At 39.9% G+C, this 12,698-nt stretch overlaps 1 protein-coding gene across 2 annotated transcripts in view; it reads left to right on the forward strand.

The window, feature by feature from the left end:
* CREBRF (CREB3 regulatory factor) overlaps positions 1-12,698 on the forward strand; it is a 66,630-nt gene that overhangs the window by 22,588 nt on the left and 31,344 nt on the right. For both annotated transcript variants that reach the window (XM_053566920.1, XM_053566921.1), the window contains exons 3-4: positions 134-259; positions 4,055-5,141. In XM_053566920.1, the coding sequence (XP_053422895.1) occupies positions 134-259; positions 4,055-5,141 (1,213 nt within the window). The remainder of the gene's footprint in view (positions 1-133; positions 260-4,054; positions 5,142-12,698) is intronic.

The following is a 12,698-nucleotide window of genomic DNA, read 5'->3' on the forward strand; positions in this document are numbered from 1 at the left end:
GCTGCTATGGTAGAGAAAAGAGAAATGTTTTCTGAAAGTAAGTTACTTATTGGGGGTGGGTTTAGGACTGGTGTATAATACATTGATCTTGAATAAGTCTTTGATTTTCTAAAATGAAATCACTCTATTATAGCCTAGCGTAAGCGGAATGGATCCGCCTTTTGGGGATGCCTTTCGAAGCCACACGTTTTCAGAACAAACTCTGATGAGCACAGATCTCTTAGCAAACAGTTCAGATCCAGATTTCATGTATGAACTGGTAAGCAACATTTTTTTTGTTTTAGTGGTGATCGATTTAGGTTGAAAGTATGTGGTAGAGTTTAATTTTAAATGCTTAAAATAAAAAAAGATGTGATTGGGCCACCTTTGATTTCTGTGATTATATGTCTAATAATATTGAAAGATGCATGAACCCATTGAATTTTTTTTTAGAGACAGAGTCTTTAAAATTTATATAGAAACTTGCAGAAGAACTAAAAGACACAGCCTGTCACCCAGGTTGAGACTCCTGTGTTCAAGCAATCCTCCTGCCGCAGTGTCCTGAGTAGCTAGGACTAGAGGCACATGCCACTACACCTGAATGGTTTTTAAAATTTTTTCTTTGATAAAGGGTCTTGCTGTGTTGCCCAGAATGGTCTCAAACTCCTATCCTTAAGCAATTCTTTGATCTCAGCCTCCCAGAGTATTGAGATTATAGACATGAGCCACCATGCCTAGCCCATTGAAAATAGTAAGAGAAAAAGTTACCTATCTTCAAATCCAATTTTTGATGAGGAGAATCAGAAACTGTCCTTTTATAAAAAATAAACAAAACTATGCTTATCTGTTGAAGTATTTTGTAGCTAGAAAATTAAGGAATGATAACATCGAGCAAGGCATATGGCATAGAGAATGTGACACAAAAATAACAATTCTAAGCATTATCTGAATACATGTGCCATTTGTTCTTGGGGTAAATAAACACTTAACATTTCTTTTTTTTTTGAGACAGTCTCATTATGTCACCCTCGGTAGAGTGCTGTTGCATCACAGCTCACAGCAACCTCAGACTCTTGGGCTGAAGCAATTCTCTTGCCTCAGCCTCCCAAGTAGTTGGGACTACAGGTGCCTGCCACAATGCCCGGCTATTTTTTTTGTTGCAATTGTCATTGTTGTTTAACAGGCTAGGGCCAGGTTCGAATCCGCCAGCCTTGGTGTATGTGACCGGCACCCTAACCACTGAGCATGGGTGCCAACATTTCTAAGAAAAACTATTTTATTTTATTTGGTGGGGAACAAGGTCTTGCTCTGTTGTCTGGCCTGGAATACACTGGCGTCATCGTAGCTCACTGCCAACTTCAACCTCCTGGGCTCAGGCTGTCTTTCTGCCTCAGCCTCCTAAGTAGCTGGACTGTAGGTACACTTAACCATACCTGGCTAACTTACTTGTCTTTTAATTTTTTTGTAGAGACTGGGTTTTGTTGTGTTGCTCATGCTGGTCTCAAGCTCCTGAGCTTAAGCAATCCTGCTTTAGCCTGCCAAAGTGCCAGGATTACAGGAATGAACCACTGCACATGGCTCAGAAAAACTTTTTTTTTTATATTTTTTTGAGACAGAGTTTCATTCTGTCACCCTTGGTAGAGTGCCGTGGCATCATAGCTCACACATCCTCAAACTCTTGGGCTCAAGCAATTTTGCCTCAGCCTCTGAAGACTACAGGCATCTGCCGTAATGTCTGGCTGTTTTTAGAGACAGTATCTTGCTCTTGCTCAGGCAATCCACCCACTTTGGCCTCCCAGAGTGCTAAGATTACAGTGTGAGCCACTGTGCCTGGCCTCCAGGAAAACTTTTAAAAAGAATTTTGGTTGCATACAAAATTTTTTTTTTTTTTTTTTTTTTGAGACAGAGTCTCACTATGTTGCCCTCGGTAGAGTGCTGTAGTGTCACAGCTCACAGCAACCTCTAACTCCTAGACTTAAGTGATTCTCTTGCCTCCCAAGTTACCACAACACCCAGCTATTTTTTGTTGCAGTTGTCATTGTTGTTTAGCTGGCCTGGGCCAGGTTGGAACCCCCCACCCTTGGTGTATTTGGCTGGCACCATAACCACTGTGCTATAGGCACAGAGCCTAGTTGCATACAATTTAAACAACACAGAAATATATAAAAACTGGAAAATTGAGTACACAAGTTTGTAAATTTACTAAAAACTAGTGAATCATACACTGAATGTAGGCGAATTTTATGGTATGTACACTATACTTCAATAAAGCTGTTAAAACATTCAGAGGGCCTGGCATTTTGACTCCCACCTTTAATCTCAGAACTTTGTTGGACTGAGAAGGGAGAATCACATGAGGCCAGTCGTTTGAGACTGTCCTGAGCTACATAGACCCCATCTGTACAAATAGGTTTTTTTTTTGAGACAGAGCCTCAAGCTGTCGCCCTGGATAGAGCGCCATGGCATTATAGCTCACAGCAACCACCAACACCTGGGCTTAAAGCGATTCTCTTGCCTCAGCCTCCCAAGCAGCTGGGACTACAGGTGCCTGCCACAATGCTCGGCCATTTTCTGGTTGGAGTTGTCATCGTTGTTTGGCGGGCCCGGGCTGGATTTGAACCCGCCAGCTCTTGTGTATGTGGCTGGCGCCTTAGCTGCTTGAGCCACAGACGCCAAGCCATACAAATAATTTTTTAAAAAACAAGTTTGGGTGTGGTGGTACACACCTGTGATCCTGGCGGCTACTCCAGGGGCTGAGACCAGAGGATTGCGTGAGCCCAAGAATTTGAGTTTTACAGTGAGTTATGATGATTCCATTGCACTCTAGCACATGCAGCAGAGCAAGACCCTGACTTCAAAAGCAAAAGAACAAGAAAACCACACACATGCAAGCCAAGACAAAACAAAGCAAAAAACTCCAAATGAACAAATAAACCCTGGAAACTGAAAACTTCCTCATTTCCTTCCTGAGCCTTCACCCGCCAAGACTTTTCCCAACAGGTTACTACTGCTAACATTTTTTTCAATGCGTATATAAATACAGTATTTTTTTCATTTGGATAAATATATTTATAGATAACAGTATTTTGTAACTTGCTCTTTTTAACATAAAAATATATTGTGGCACATTAAATTAAACTTCATTCTTTTCAATGGCTCTGCACTGATACTTTATTTATTTATTTTTTGAGACAGAATCTCACTACGTTGCCCTTGGTAGAGCGCTATGATGTCACAGTTCACAGCAACCTCCAGCTCTTGGGCTTAAGCGATTCTCTTGCCTCAGCCTCCCAAGTAGCTGGGAATACAGGCGCCCACCACAATACCCAGCTATTTTTGCAGTTGTCATTGTTGTTTAACAGGCCCGGCTGCTTCAGTGTATGTGGCTGGCGCCCTAACCACAGAGTATGGGTGCTGAGCCTGCACTGATATTTTAAAATCACATCTCTAAAATGCATGAGAAGGCTGAGCCGAAGACTTTGAGGTTGCTATGAGCTATGACGCCATGGCACTCTACCGAGGATGACAAGTGAAACTGCCTCAATAAAAAAATAATAATAATAAATAAATAAAATGCATGGGGAATTTTTTTGTTCTGCATCAGCCAAAGCATTGTTAATAAGGTCTTGCAAACGATCTTATCAGTCTGTGTCTGAGGTCCAACTCTCTTTAGGTTGTTCTTTCCCACGTAGAAAGACATATTCTTGTGTAATGAAAGTAAGGTCCTCTTTATTTGCTTTTTGATTGAAGCTTATTTCTAAGGCGATCCAAAAATCTGAGAAGGATCAAGAAGTGTAGGCTTTTTTTCAGAAAATGTTTATGGTAAAGCTCAAGAGCCTTTGATATTTTAGATCATATCTAAGTTTCCCAAGGGATATATTTTTCCTCTTTCATTTTTCTTATCTAAGGAAATTATGACATTATATGGAATTTAAAGTGTCATGTCATTATGCTTTATACAGACCAAAAGTTGAGTACTGATTTTATCAATTTGATATATGGAAGTGAGAATGGAGGCACATGTTTCCTTCCTAAAATAATGGTATGTACTTTCTTTTTTTTAAACTTTTCTCAGGATAGAGAGATGAACTACCAACAGAATCCTAGAGACAACTTCCTTTCTTTAGAGGACTGCAAAGATATTGAAAATCTTGAGTCTTTCACAGATGTCCTAGATAATGAGGGTGCTTTGACCTCAAACTGGGAACAGTGGGACACATATTGTGAAGACTTAACAAAGTACACCAAACTAACCAGCTGTGACATCTGGGGAACAAAAGAAGTGGATTACTTGGGTCTTGATGACTTTTCTAGTCCTTACCAGGATGAAGAGGTTATAAGTAAAACTCCAACTTTAGCCCAGCTTAATAGTGAGGACTCACAGTCTGTTTCTGATTCCCTTTATTACCCTGATTCACTTTTCAGTGTCAAACAAAATCCCTTACCCTCTTCATTCCCTGGTAAAAAGATCACAAGCAGAGCAGCTGCCCCTGTATGTTCGTCTAAGACTCTACAGGCTGAGGTCCCTTTATCAGACTGTGTCCAAAAAGCAAGTAAACCCACTTCAAGCACACAAATCATGGTGAAGACCAACATGTATCATAATGAAAAGGTGAACTTCCACGTTGAATGTAAAGACTATGTAAAAAAGGCAAGGGTAAAGATCAATCCAGGGCAACAGAGCCGGCCCTTGTTGAGTCAGGTTCATGCAGATGCAGCAAAGGAGAATACCTGCTACTGTGGTGCAGTAGCAAAGAGACAAGAGAAAAAAGGGATGGAGCCTCTCCAAGGTCATGCCACTCCTGCTCTGCCTTTTAAAGAAACCCAGGAACTATTACTCAGTCCCCTGCCCCAGGAGGGTCCTGGGTCAATTCCAGCAGGAGAAAGTAGCAGCCTTTCTGCCAGCACATTGGTCTCAGATTCATCCCAGAAAAAAGAAGAGCACAATTATTCTCTTTTTGTTTCTGACAACTTGAGTGAACAGCCAACCAAATGCAGTCCCGAAGAAGATGAGGAGGATGAGGAGGATGTTGATGATGAGGATCATGATGAAGGGTTTGGTAGTGAGCACGAACTGTCTGAAAATGAGGAGGAGGAAGAGGAGGAAGAGGATTATGAAGATGACAAAGATGATGATATTAGTGATACCTTCTCTGAACCAGGTACTACAATGCTTAGAGGCTTACCAAACTGACGTTCTGTTACTATTTTGAAATAGAAAATTTTTGTTTGGATGTTTTCTTTATTTTAGTTTGGGGATTAAGTGACTTAGTATCTTGGCTTGGATTATATAATTGCTTTTTTCTTTTTCTATAATTTTTTTATTTCTAAAATGATTTTGCTCATACAATAGTTCATATACAGGCTTATTCTTAATTTTTTGTTAAGTGAGTTTGTCACTCAGTAGCATTTCTGCAAAGATTCCAAGAATTTGTCAGTTTTAAAAATACTTCAGTTTATGTGTCCCTTTACTGTAGTTAAGTTAGGAATTTCTAGAACAGTGAACCAAGTGATGATGGTTTATATTAGTCATGCCTGTAAATAACAAAGCCTACTTACAAATAATGTGAAAGGGAGCTTTTTGTGTGTGTCTGCTACATTTTCACATACAACGTATTTTCCTGTTTAAAAAATACATGCTATAATTTGATGAACATGAAGAAGAGTCTGCTTTATTTATATACAGTGCACATAAATAAAAAGAACAAAGCAAATGAAATCTTTGGGAACTGGTTCCCTTAAGCATTTGCATACTTGGGTTTTTGCTATTGTTGGCCTCTGTAGTTTATTTATAAAAATGGAATTGCCTGGTGGCTCAAAGGAGTAGGGTGCCGGCCCCATATGTCGGAGGTAGCGGGTTCAAACCCAGCCCCGGCCAAAAACTGAAAAAAAAAAAATAAAAGAAATTATCAAGTGGCACACAGTTAAAAATGTACAAAGAAGTAAAGATCTTCAAACTTAAAAGTTTTCTTCAAAAATAGTGTTGGTATTCATAATCCTACAAGAAACTAAGTTATTAAGAAAAAACTTTGTAAATTACCAAAGAGAGACATTTTGTTGTAATAACGATTGTTAGAATTTCAGGCTGTATAAATATTGATATGTAATATTCTGAAAGGTGTTTAAGGCACAGTAGCTATATTGTAGCTAGTGAAGCACTATTATTGCTGAAAGACGTGTTCCTTTTGATGAAATCTTTCTGTTACACAAATGCTTAAATTTATGCATTTGACATAAGTTGTTTAATTTGGGTAGAGTTTCAAGTAAGCAAAAGGCACTTTAATTTGGAGGAAAGGGATTTGTGCCTTTTTCTTTTGTTTACTTTATAACTCTAGATAGTCTAGATAGAATAATTATCTTTTTACTAAACAGGAAAGTTTTTGGCGTCTGTTTCAAGGAGATGTGTCTTTATAGGTGGGGGTAATTTATATAGTTACCTTTCCTTGGAAAATCGTAGTGCTGTCCATGAGTCATTCTTAAAGTCTGGCAGATCAGTCCTATTGCTTTAGTTACCTATTTAGGATTAGAGTAGGAGGGTAGGGGCAGTGTGAGATAGAGGAGATGGGTAGTAACTAAGGGAAATGGAAAATGGGGGGAAGGAAGTGTCTTTACCAGCTGGTACTTAAAGTAAAATGTAGGTCAGAGAGAATAATTTCTACCATCACGAAGGCAGCAAGGAGTATATTGTCTACTCCACTTTGGGTTGTAGTTTTGCTTGTCTTTGACTTTTGTTCCCAGCTTCATTGGGATATACTTGGCAAGTAAAAATAGTATACATTTAAGGTATATTACATGAAATTTTTGGTGGCAGTGGTAAAAATATTTAAGATCTACTCTCTTGGCAAATGTCAGGTACACATTACAGTATTTTTTTTTTTTTCTTTTTGAGACAGAGCCTCACTCTGTCACCCTGGGTAGAATACTGTGGTGTCATACCTCACAGCAGCCTCCAACTCTTGGGCTCAAGCAATCTTCTTGCCTCAGCTTCCCAAGCAGATGGGACTACAGGTGTCTGCCACAATGCCCAGCTAGTTTTTCTATTTTTAGTAGAGAAAGTGTCTTGTTCTTGCTCAGGTTGGTCTTGAACTCCTGAGCTCAAACAATCCACCTGCCTCAGCCTCCCAAAATGCTAGGATTACAGACATGAGCCATCACACCTGGCTACTTTTTTTTTTTTTTGATACATTGTCTTTGTTGCCCCTGGTAGAGTGCTGTGTCATCGCAGCTCACAGCAACCTCAGATTCTTAGACTCAAGCAATTCTTTTGCCTTAATCTCCCAAGTAGCTGGGACTATAGGTGCTGGCCCACAGCACCTGGCTATTTTTAGAGACAGCGTCTCACTCTAGCTTAGGCTGGTCTTCTGAGCTCAGGCGATCTCGCCTGGGCTCCCGGAGTGCTGGGAGTGCCTGGCTTACAGGCGTGAGTCACCAGGCCTGGCCACACTCTGCTCCATTATAGTGTTAACTGTAATCACATTTGATATCTAGAACTTGCCTGTCCTGCATAACTGTGACTTTTTATCCTTTGGCCAGCATTTCACCATTTCTCCCATTCACCAGTCTTTGGCAACCACTATTCTACTGTTTGTTCCTTTGAGTTTGGCTTTTTTTAGATTTCCATATAACTGGAATTGTAAAGTATTTGTCTGTCTTTGCCTGGCTTATTTCACTTAGCATAAGATCCTCCAGGTTCATCCATGTTGTCCTGGATGACAGGATTTCTTTGTAAGCCTGAGTAATAATCTATTTTTTGTGTTTTTATATATCAATTTTTTTTTTAAATTTGTAGAGATAGAGTCTCACTATATTTCTCAGCCTCACTTTTTTTTTTTTTTTTATTGAGACTGAATCTCACTATGTCACCCTCTGTAGAATGCTGTGGTAGGATCCAGTTTCACCCTCACAGCAACGTCCAACTCTTAGGCTTAAGTGATTCTCTTGCCTCAGCCTCCCAAGTAGCTAGGACTTGCAGGGATCCACCACCCACCACAGTGCCCAACTATTTTTTGTTGTAGTTGTCATTGTTTTAGCTGGCTCGGGCCAGGTTTGAACCCACCAGCCTTGTTGTATGTGGCTGGCCCCATAATCACTGTACTGCGGGCGCTGAGCCATCTCAGCCTGGTCTTGAACCACCCATCTTTGGCTTCTCAAAGTGCTGGGATTTCAGGCATGAGCCCTTGAGCCTGACTCTTATGAGATCTCACATTTTTTTAAATGTGTCCATTGAAGGACAGTTGAATAGATTCCATATTTGGGATTTTTTTCCTTTTTCTTTTTTTGGGAGAGGCTTGCTTTGTTGCCCAGGCTAGATATACTGCAGTCATCATAGCTCACTGCAACCTCAAATTCCCAGACTCAAGCAATCTTCTTGTCTCAGCCGCTCAAGTAGCTGACTGTAGGCACATGCTACCAGCTAATATTTCTGGGTTTTTTGGGCCTCAGGCAGTCCTCCTGCCTCAGCCTCCCAGAGTGCTAGGATTATAGGCATGAGTGCCTACCCTGATTCTGTATTTTGTATATTACAAGTAATGTTGCAGTGAACATAGAAATGCAGATATTTCTTTGAGATACTGACTTCATTTCCTTTGGCTATATCCCCAGAAGCAGGATTGCTGGATCATGTGGTAATTCTATTTTTAATTTTTTGAGGAACCTCTGTCCCATTTTCTGTAATGGCTGTACCAATTTACATTTGCCCCAGTAATCTATAAGCATTCTCTTTTTCTGTATCCACTGCAATACTTGTTATCTTTTATGAAACATTGTTTATTGTTTCTTTTGCTGTTGCAATCCTATTTGTCTATTTTTGCTTTTGTTGTCTGTGCTTTTGGAGTCATATAAAAAAAATCATTGCCCAGATCAGTGTCAAGAAACTTTCCTCCTGTTTTCTTCTAGTGTCTTTATGGTTTTCAGATTTTATGTTTGTCTTTAGTTCATTTTGAATTGATTTTTGTAAATGGCATGAGATAAGGGTCCAGTTTCATTCTTCTACATGTGCCTATTCTGTTTTCCATCACCATTTATTGAAGGAGATTGACCTTCACCTGTCATGTATGCTAGCACCATTTTTGAGGATCAGTTGAATGTAAATGTATGAATTTATTTCTGGACTCTATTCTGTTCCATTGGTCTATATGCCTATTTTTATACTTTCACCTAGGCATGAGTGCATAATCATATAGCTCACTGTAGCCTCGAAATCCTGGGTTCAAGTAATCCTCCTGCCTCAACCGCCCAAGAAACTGAGACTGCAGGTGTGTACTGCCACACCCAGCTAATTTTATTTTTTATATTTTTTAAGGAATGGGATTTTGCTGTGTTGTCCAGCCTGGTCTCAGACTCTTGGTATCACGTGATCCTCTTGCCTCAGCTTTCTTAGTCATTGAGATTACAGGCATGAACCATTGTGCCCAGTCCATACTGTTATGACTCCTATACCTTTATAGCAGTGGTTCCCAACCTTCCTCATGCCGCAATGTATTTTCATTATTATTTTCTTTTTTTTTGTAGAGACAAAGTCTCACTTTATGGCCCTCAGTAGAGTGCCGTGGCGTCACACAGCTCACAGCAACCTCCAACTCCTGGGCTTAAGCGATTCTCTTGCCTCAGCCTCCTGAGTAGCTGGGACTACAGGCACCCGCCACAACACCCGGCTATTTTTTGGTTGCAGTTTTGGCTGGGGCTGGGTTTGAACCCGCCACCCTCTGTATATGGGGCCGGCGCCTTACCGACTGAGCCACAGGCGCCGCCCTGTATTTTCATTATTAAAAAGGGGTCGCTACCCACAGGTTGAGAACCGCTGCTTTATACTGTATTTTGAAATTAATTTAGTATGGTACCAATAGTTTTGTTGTTCTTGCTCAAGATAGTTTGGGCTATTCAGAATTTTCCATATAAATGTTAGCATTGTTTTTTATTTCTATGAAAAATGCTGTTAGTTTTGTTTTTTTTTTATGAGACAGACCCTCAAGCTGTCACCCCAGGTAGAGGGCTGTGGCATCACAGCTCACAGCAACCTCCAACTCCTGGGCTCAAGCGATTCTCCTGCCTCAGCCTCCCAAGTAGCTGGGACTATAGGTGCCCGCCACAACACCTGGCTATTTTTTTGGTTGCAGCCATCATTGTTGTTTGGCGGGCCCGGGCTGGATTCGAACCTGTCAGCTCAGGTCTATGTGGCTGGTACCTTAGCCACTTGAGCCACAGGCGCCAAGCCAAAAAATGCTGTTAGTTTTGATGAAGATTGCATGGAATCTGTAGATTGCTTTGGATGTTATGAGCATTTTAACAATATTAAATCTTCCAATCCATGAGCGCAGGATGTTTTTGTATTTACTTGTGTGTCATCTTCAGTTTATTTCATCAGTGTTTATAGTTTTTTAGATTTTTCACCTCCTTGGTTAAATGTATTCTGAAGTATTTTTTATGCTACTGTAAATAAGATTGTTTTTTAAATTCTTTTTTGAAGTCTTTGTGTATAGGAACACAACTGATTTTGATTTGTTGATTTTTGTGTTCTGCAACTTTTCTGAATAAGTTTATTACTTCTAACAGTTTGGTAGTGAAATCCTTAGAGTTTCCTATGTGTAAGATCATGTCATCTGCAAAGACAATTTTAGTACTTTTCCTAATTGAATGCCTTCTTTTCCTTCCTGTTTTTGCATTATTGCTCTGGATAGGACTTCCTTTACTGTATTGAATAGAAGTTGTAAGAATGGGCATCTTTGTTTTTTGTTTGTTTGTTTTAGAGGAAGAGCTTTTATGTTTTCTTTCTCTTTCTTTCTTTCTCTCTTTCTCTCTCTTTCCTTTCTTTCTTTCTTTTCTTTCTTTCTTTCTTTCCTTTCTTGTCTTTCGACAGAGTCTCACTCTGTTGCCCTTGGTAGAGTGCCATGGCGTCACACAGCTCACAGCAACCTCCAACTCCTGGGCTTAGGCAATTCTCTTGCCTCAGCCTCCCGAGTAGCTGGGACTACAGGCACCCACCACAACGCCCAGCTGTTTTTTTTGTTGCAGTTAGGCCAGGGCCTGGTTTGAACCCGCCACCCTCAGTATATAGGGCTGGCGCCCTACCCACTGAGCCACAGGTGCCACCCAAGCTTTCAGGTTTTCATCTGGGCTTCATATACATAGCCTTTACTATATTGAAGTACATTCCTTTATATCTAATTTGTTGAGTGTTTTTATCATGAACACATATTGAGTTTTGTTGAATGTTCTTTTTATATTTTGAGATGATCACATGATTTTTTATCCTTAATTCTGTTAATGCATTATATCACATTGGTTGATTTAGTTGTTGAACCATCCTTGCATCCCAGGGATAAATCCCACTTGGTCATGATGTATGATCTTTTTGTGTGCAGTCGAATTTGACTTACTAGTATTTCCTTGAGGATTTTTGCATCTGTGTTCATTAGGGATACTGGCCTGTAATTTTCTTGTAGTGTCCTTGTCTGGTTTTGGTATGGCAATGATGGCCTCATAAGATGAGTTCGAAAGTGTTTCCTCCTCTTTAATTTTTCTTAAGGGTTAAAGAAGGGTTAGAGAAGGATTAATCCTTTCTTAGATATTTAGTAGAATTTACCAGTGAAATCATTCGCCCCCGGGCCTTATTTTGTTGAGAGTTTTTGATTGATGATTCAATTTCCTTGTTACTGGTCTGTTCAGACTTTGTTTTCTTTTCCTTTTTTCTTTTTTTTTTGAGACAGAATCTCACTCTGTCACCCTGAGTAGCATGCTGTGGCATCATAGCTCACAGCAATCTCAAGCTCTTGAGCTTGAGCAATCCTCTTGCCGTAGCCTCCCGAGTAGCTGGGAGTACAGGCAGGTGCCACCACACCAGCTAGTTGTTCTATTTTTTAGTAGAGAAAGCTCTCGATCTTGCTCAGGCTGGTCTCAAGCTACTGAATTTAAGCAATCTACCCGCCTTGGCCTCCTAGAGTTCTAGGATTACAAGTATGAGCCATTGTGCCCAGCCAGATTTTCTGTTTCCTTTTTTTAGTTAAAAAAATTGTATTTACTTAGAAACATATAGAATGCCAACAAAATGGCTGCAACTGTTTTTGCAGTTACAGAGTGGTATTCAGTTAACCCAACAATTATTTTGTATAAGTGGTATCAGAGACAACTGAAGATGTAAAACTACTGTCCCCATATGTAACTAATTTGTGCTGTGCACCAATAAGAACCTGCTTTAAATTTCCCTGCCAGTTTATAGCCCCCATACTGTACCAGGCAAGGTTAGTAATTATTGAAAATAACCACCAGGACAGGGCTATCTAAAGACACATTCAATAGTGTTAACTATACAAAAAAACACTGTGCAGTTTAAAAACAAATCTTACACGGCCTTACATTTCAATTTTTCTCTTTAAATGGAGTTGTATACAAGGGGGTTAAATTATTATTATTATTATTATTTTTATTAAATTATAGCTGTGTACATTAATGTGATCATGGGGCACCATACGCTGGTTTCATAGACCGCTTGACACATTTTCATCACACTGGTTAACATAGCCTTCCTGGCATTTTCTTAGTTATTGTGCTAAGACATTTGTATTCCACATTTACTAAGTTTCACATATACCCTTGTAAGATGCACCACAGGTGTAAGGGGGTTAAATTAAACTTAATAGGTAAGAAAGAAAACTGCACTAGAACCAACTTATTCATCATCATCATCGTCGTCCTCTTCCTTCTTTTTTCAGCCTCAATGACTC

This window comes from Nycticebus coucang, chromosome 17, assembly GCF_027406575.1.
Source record: "Nycticebus coucang isolate mNycCou1 chromosome 17, mNycCou1.pri, whole genome shotgun sequence".
NCBI classification, from domain to species: domain Eukaryota; kingdom Metazoa; phylum Chordata; class Mammalia; order Primates; family Lorisidae; genus Nycticebus; species Nycticebus coucang.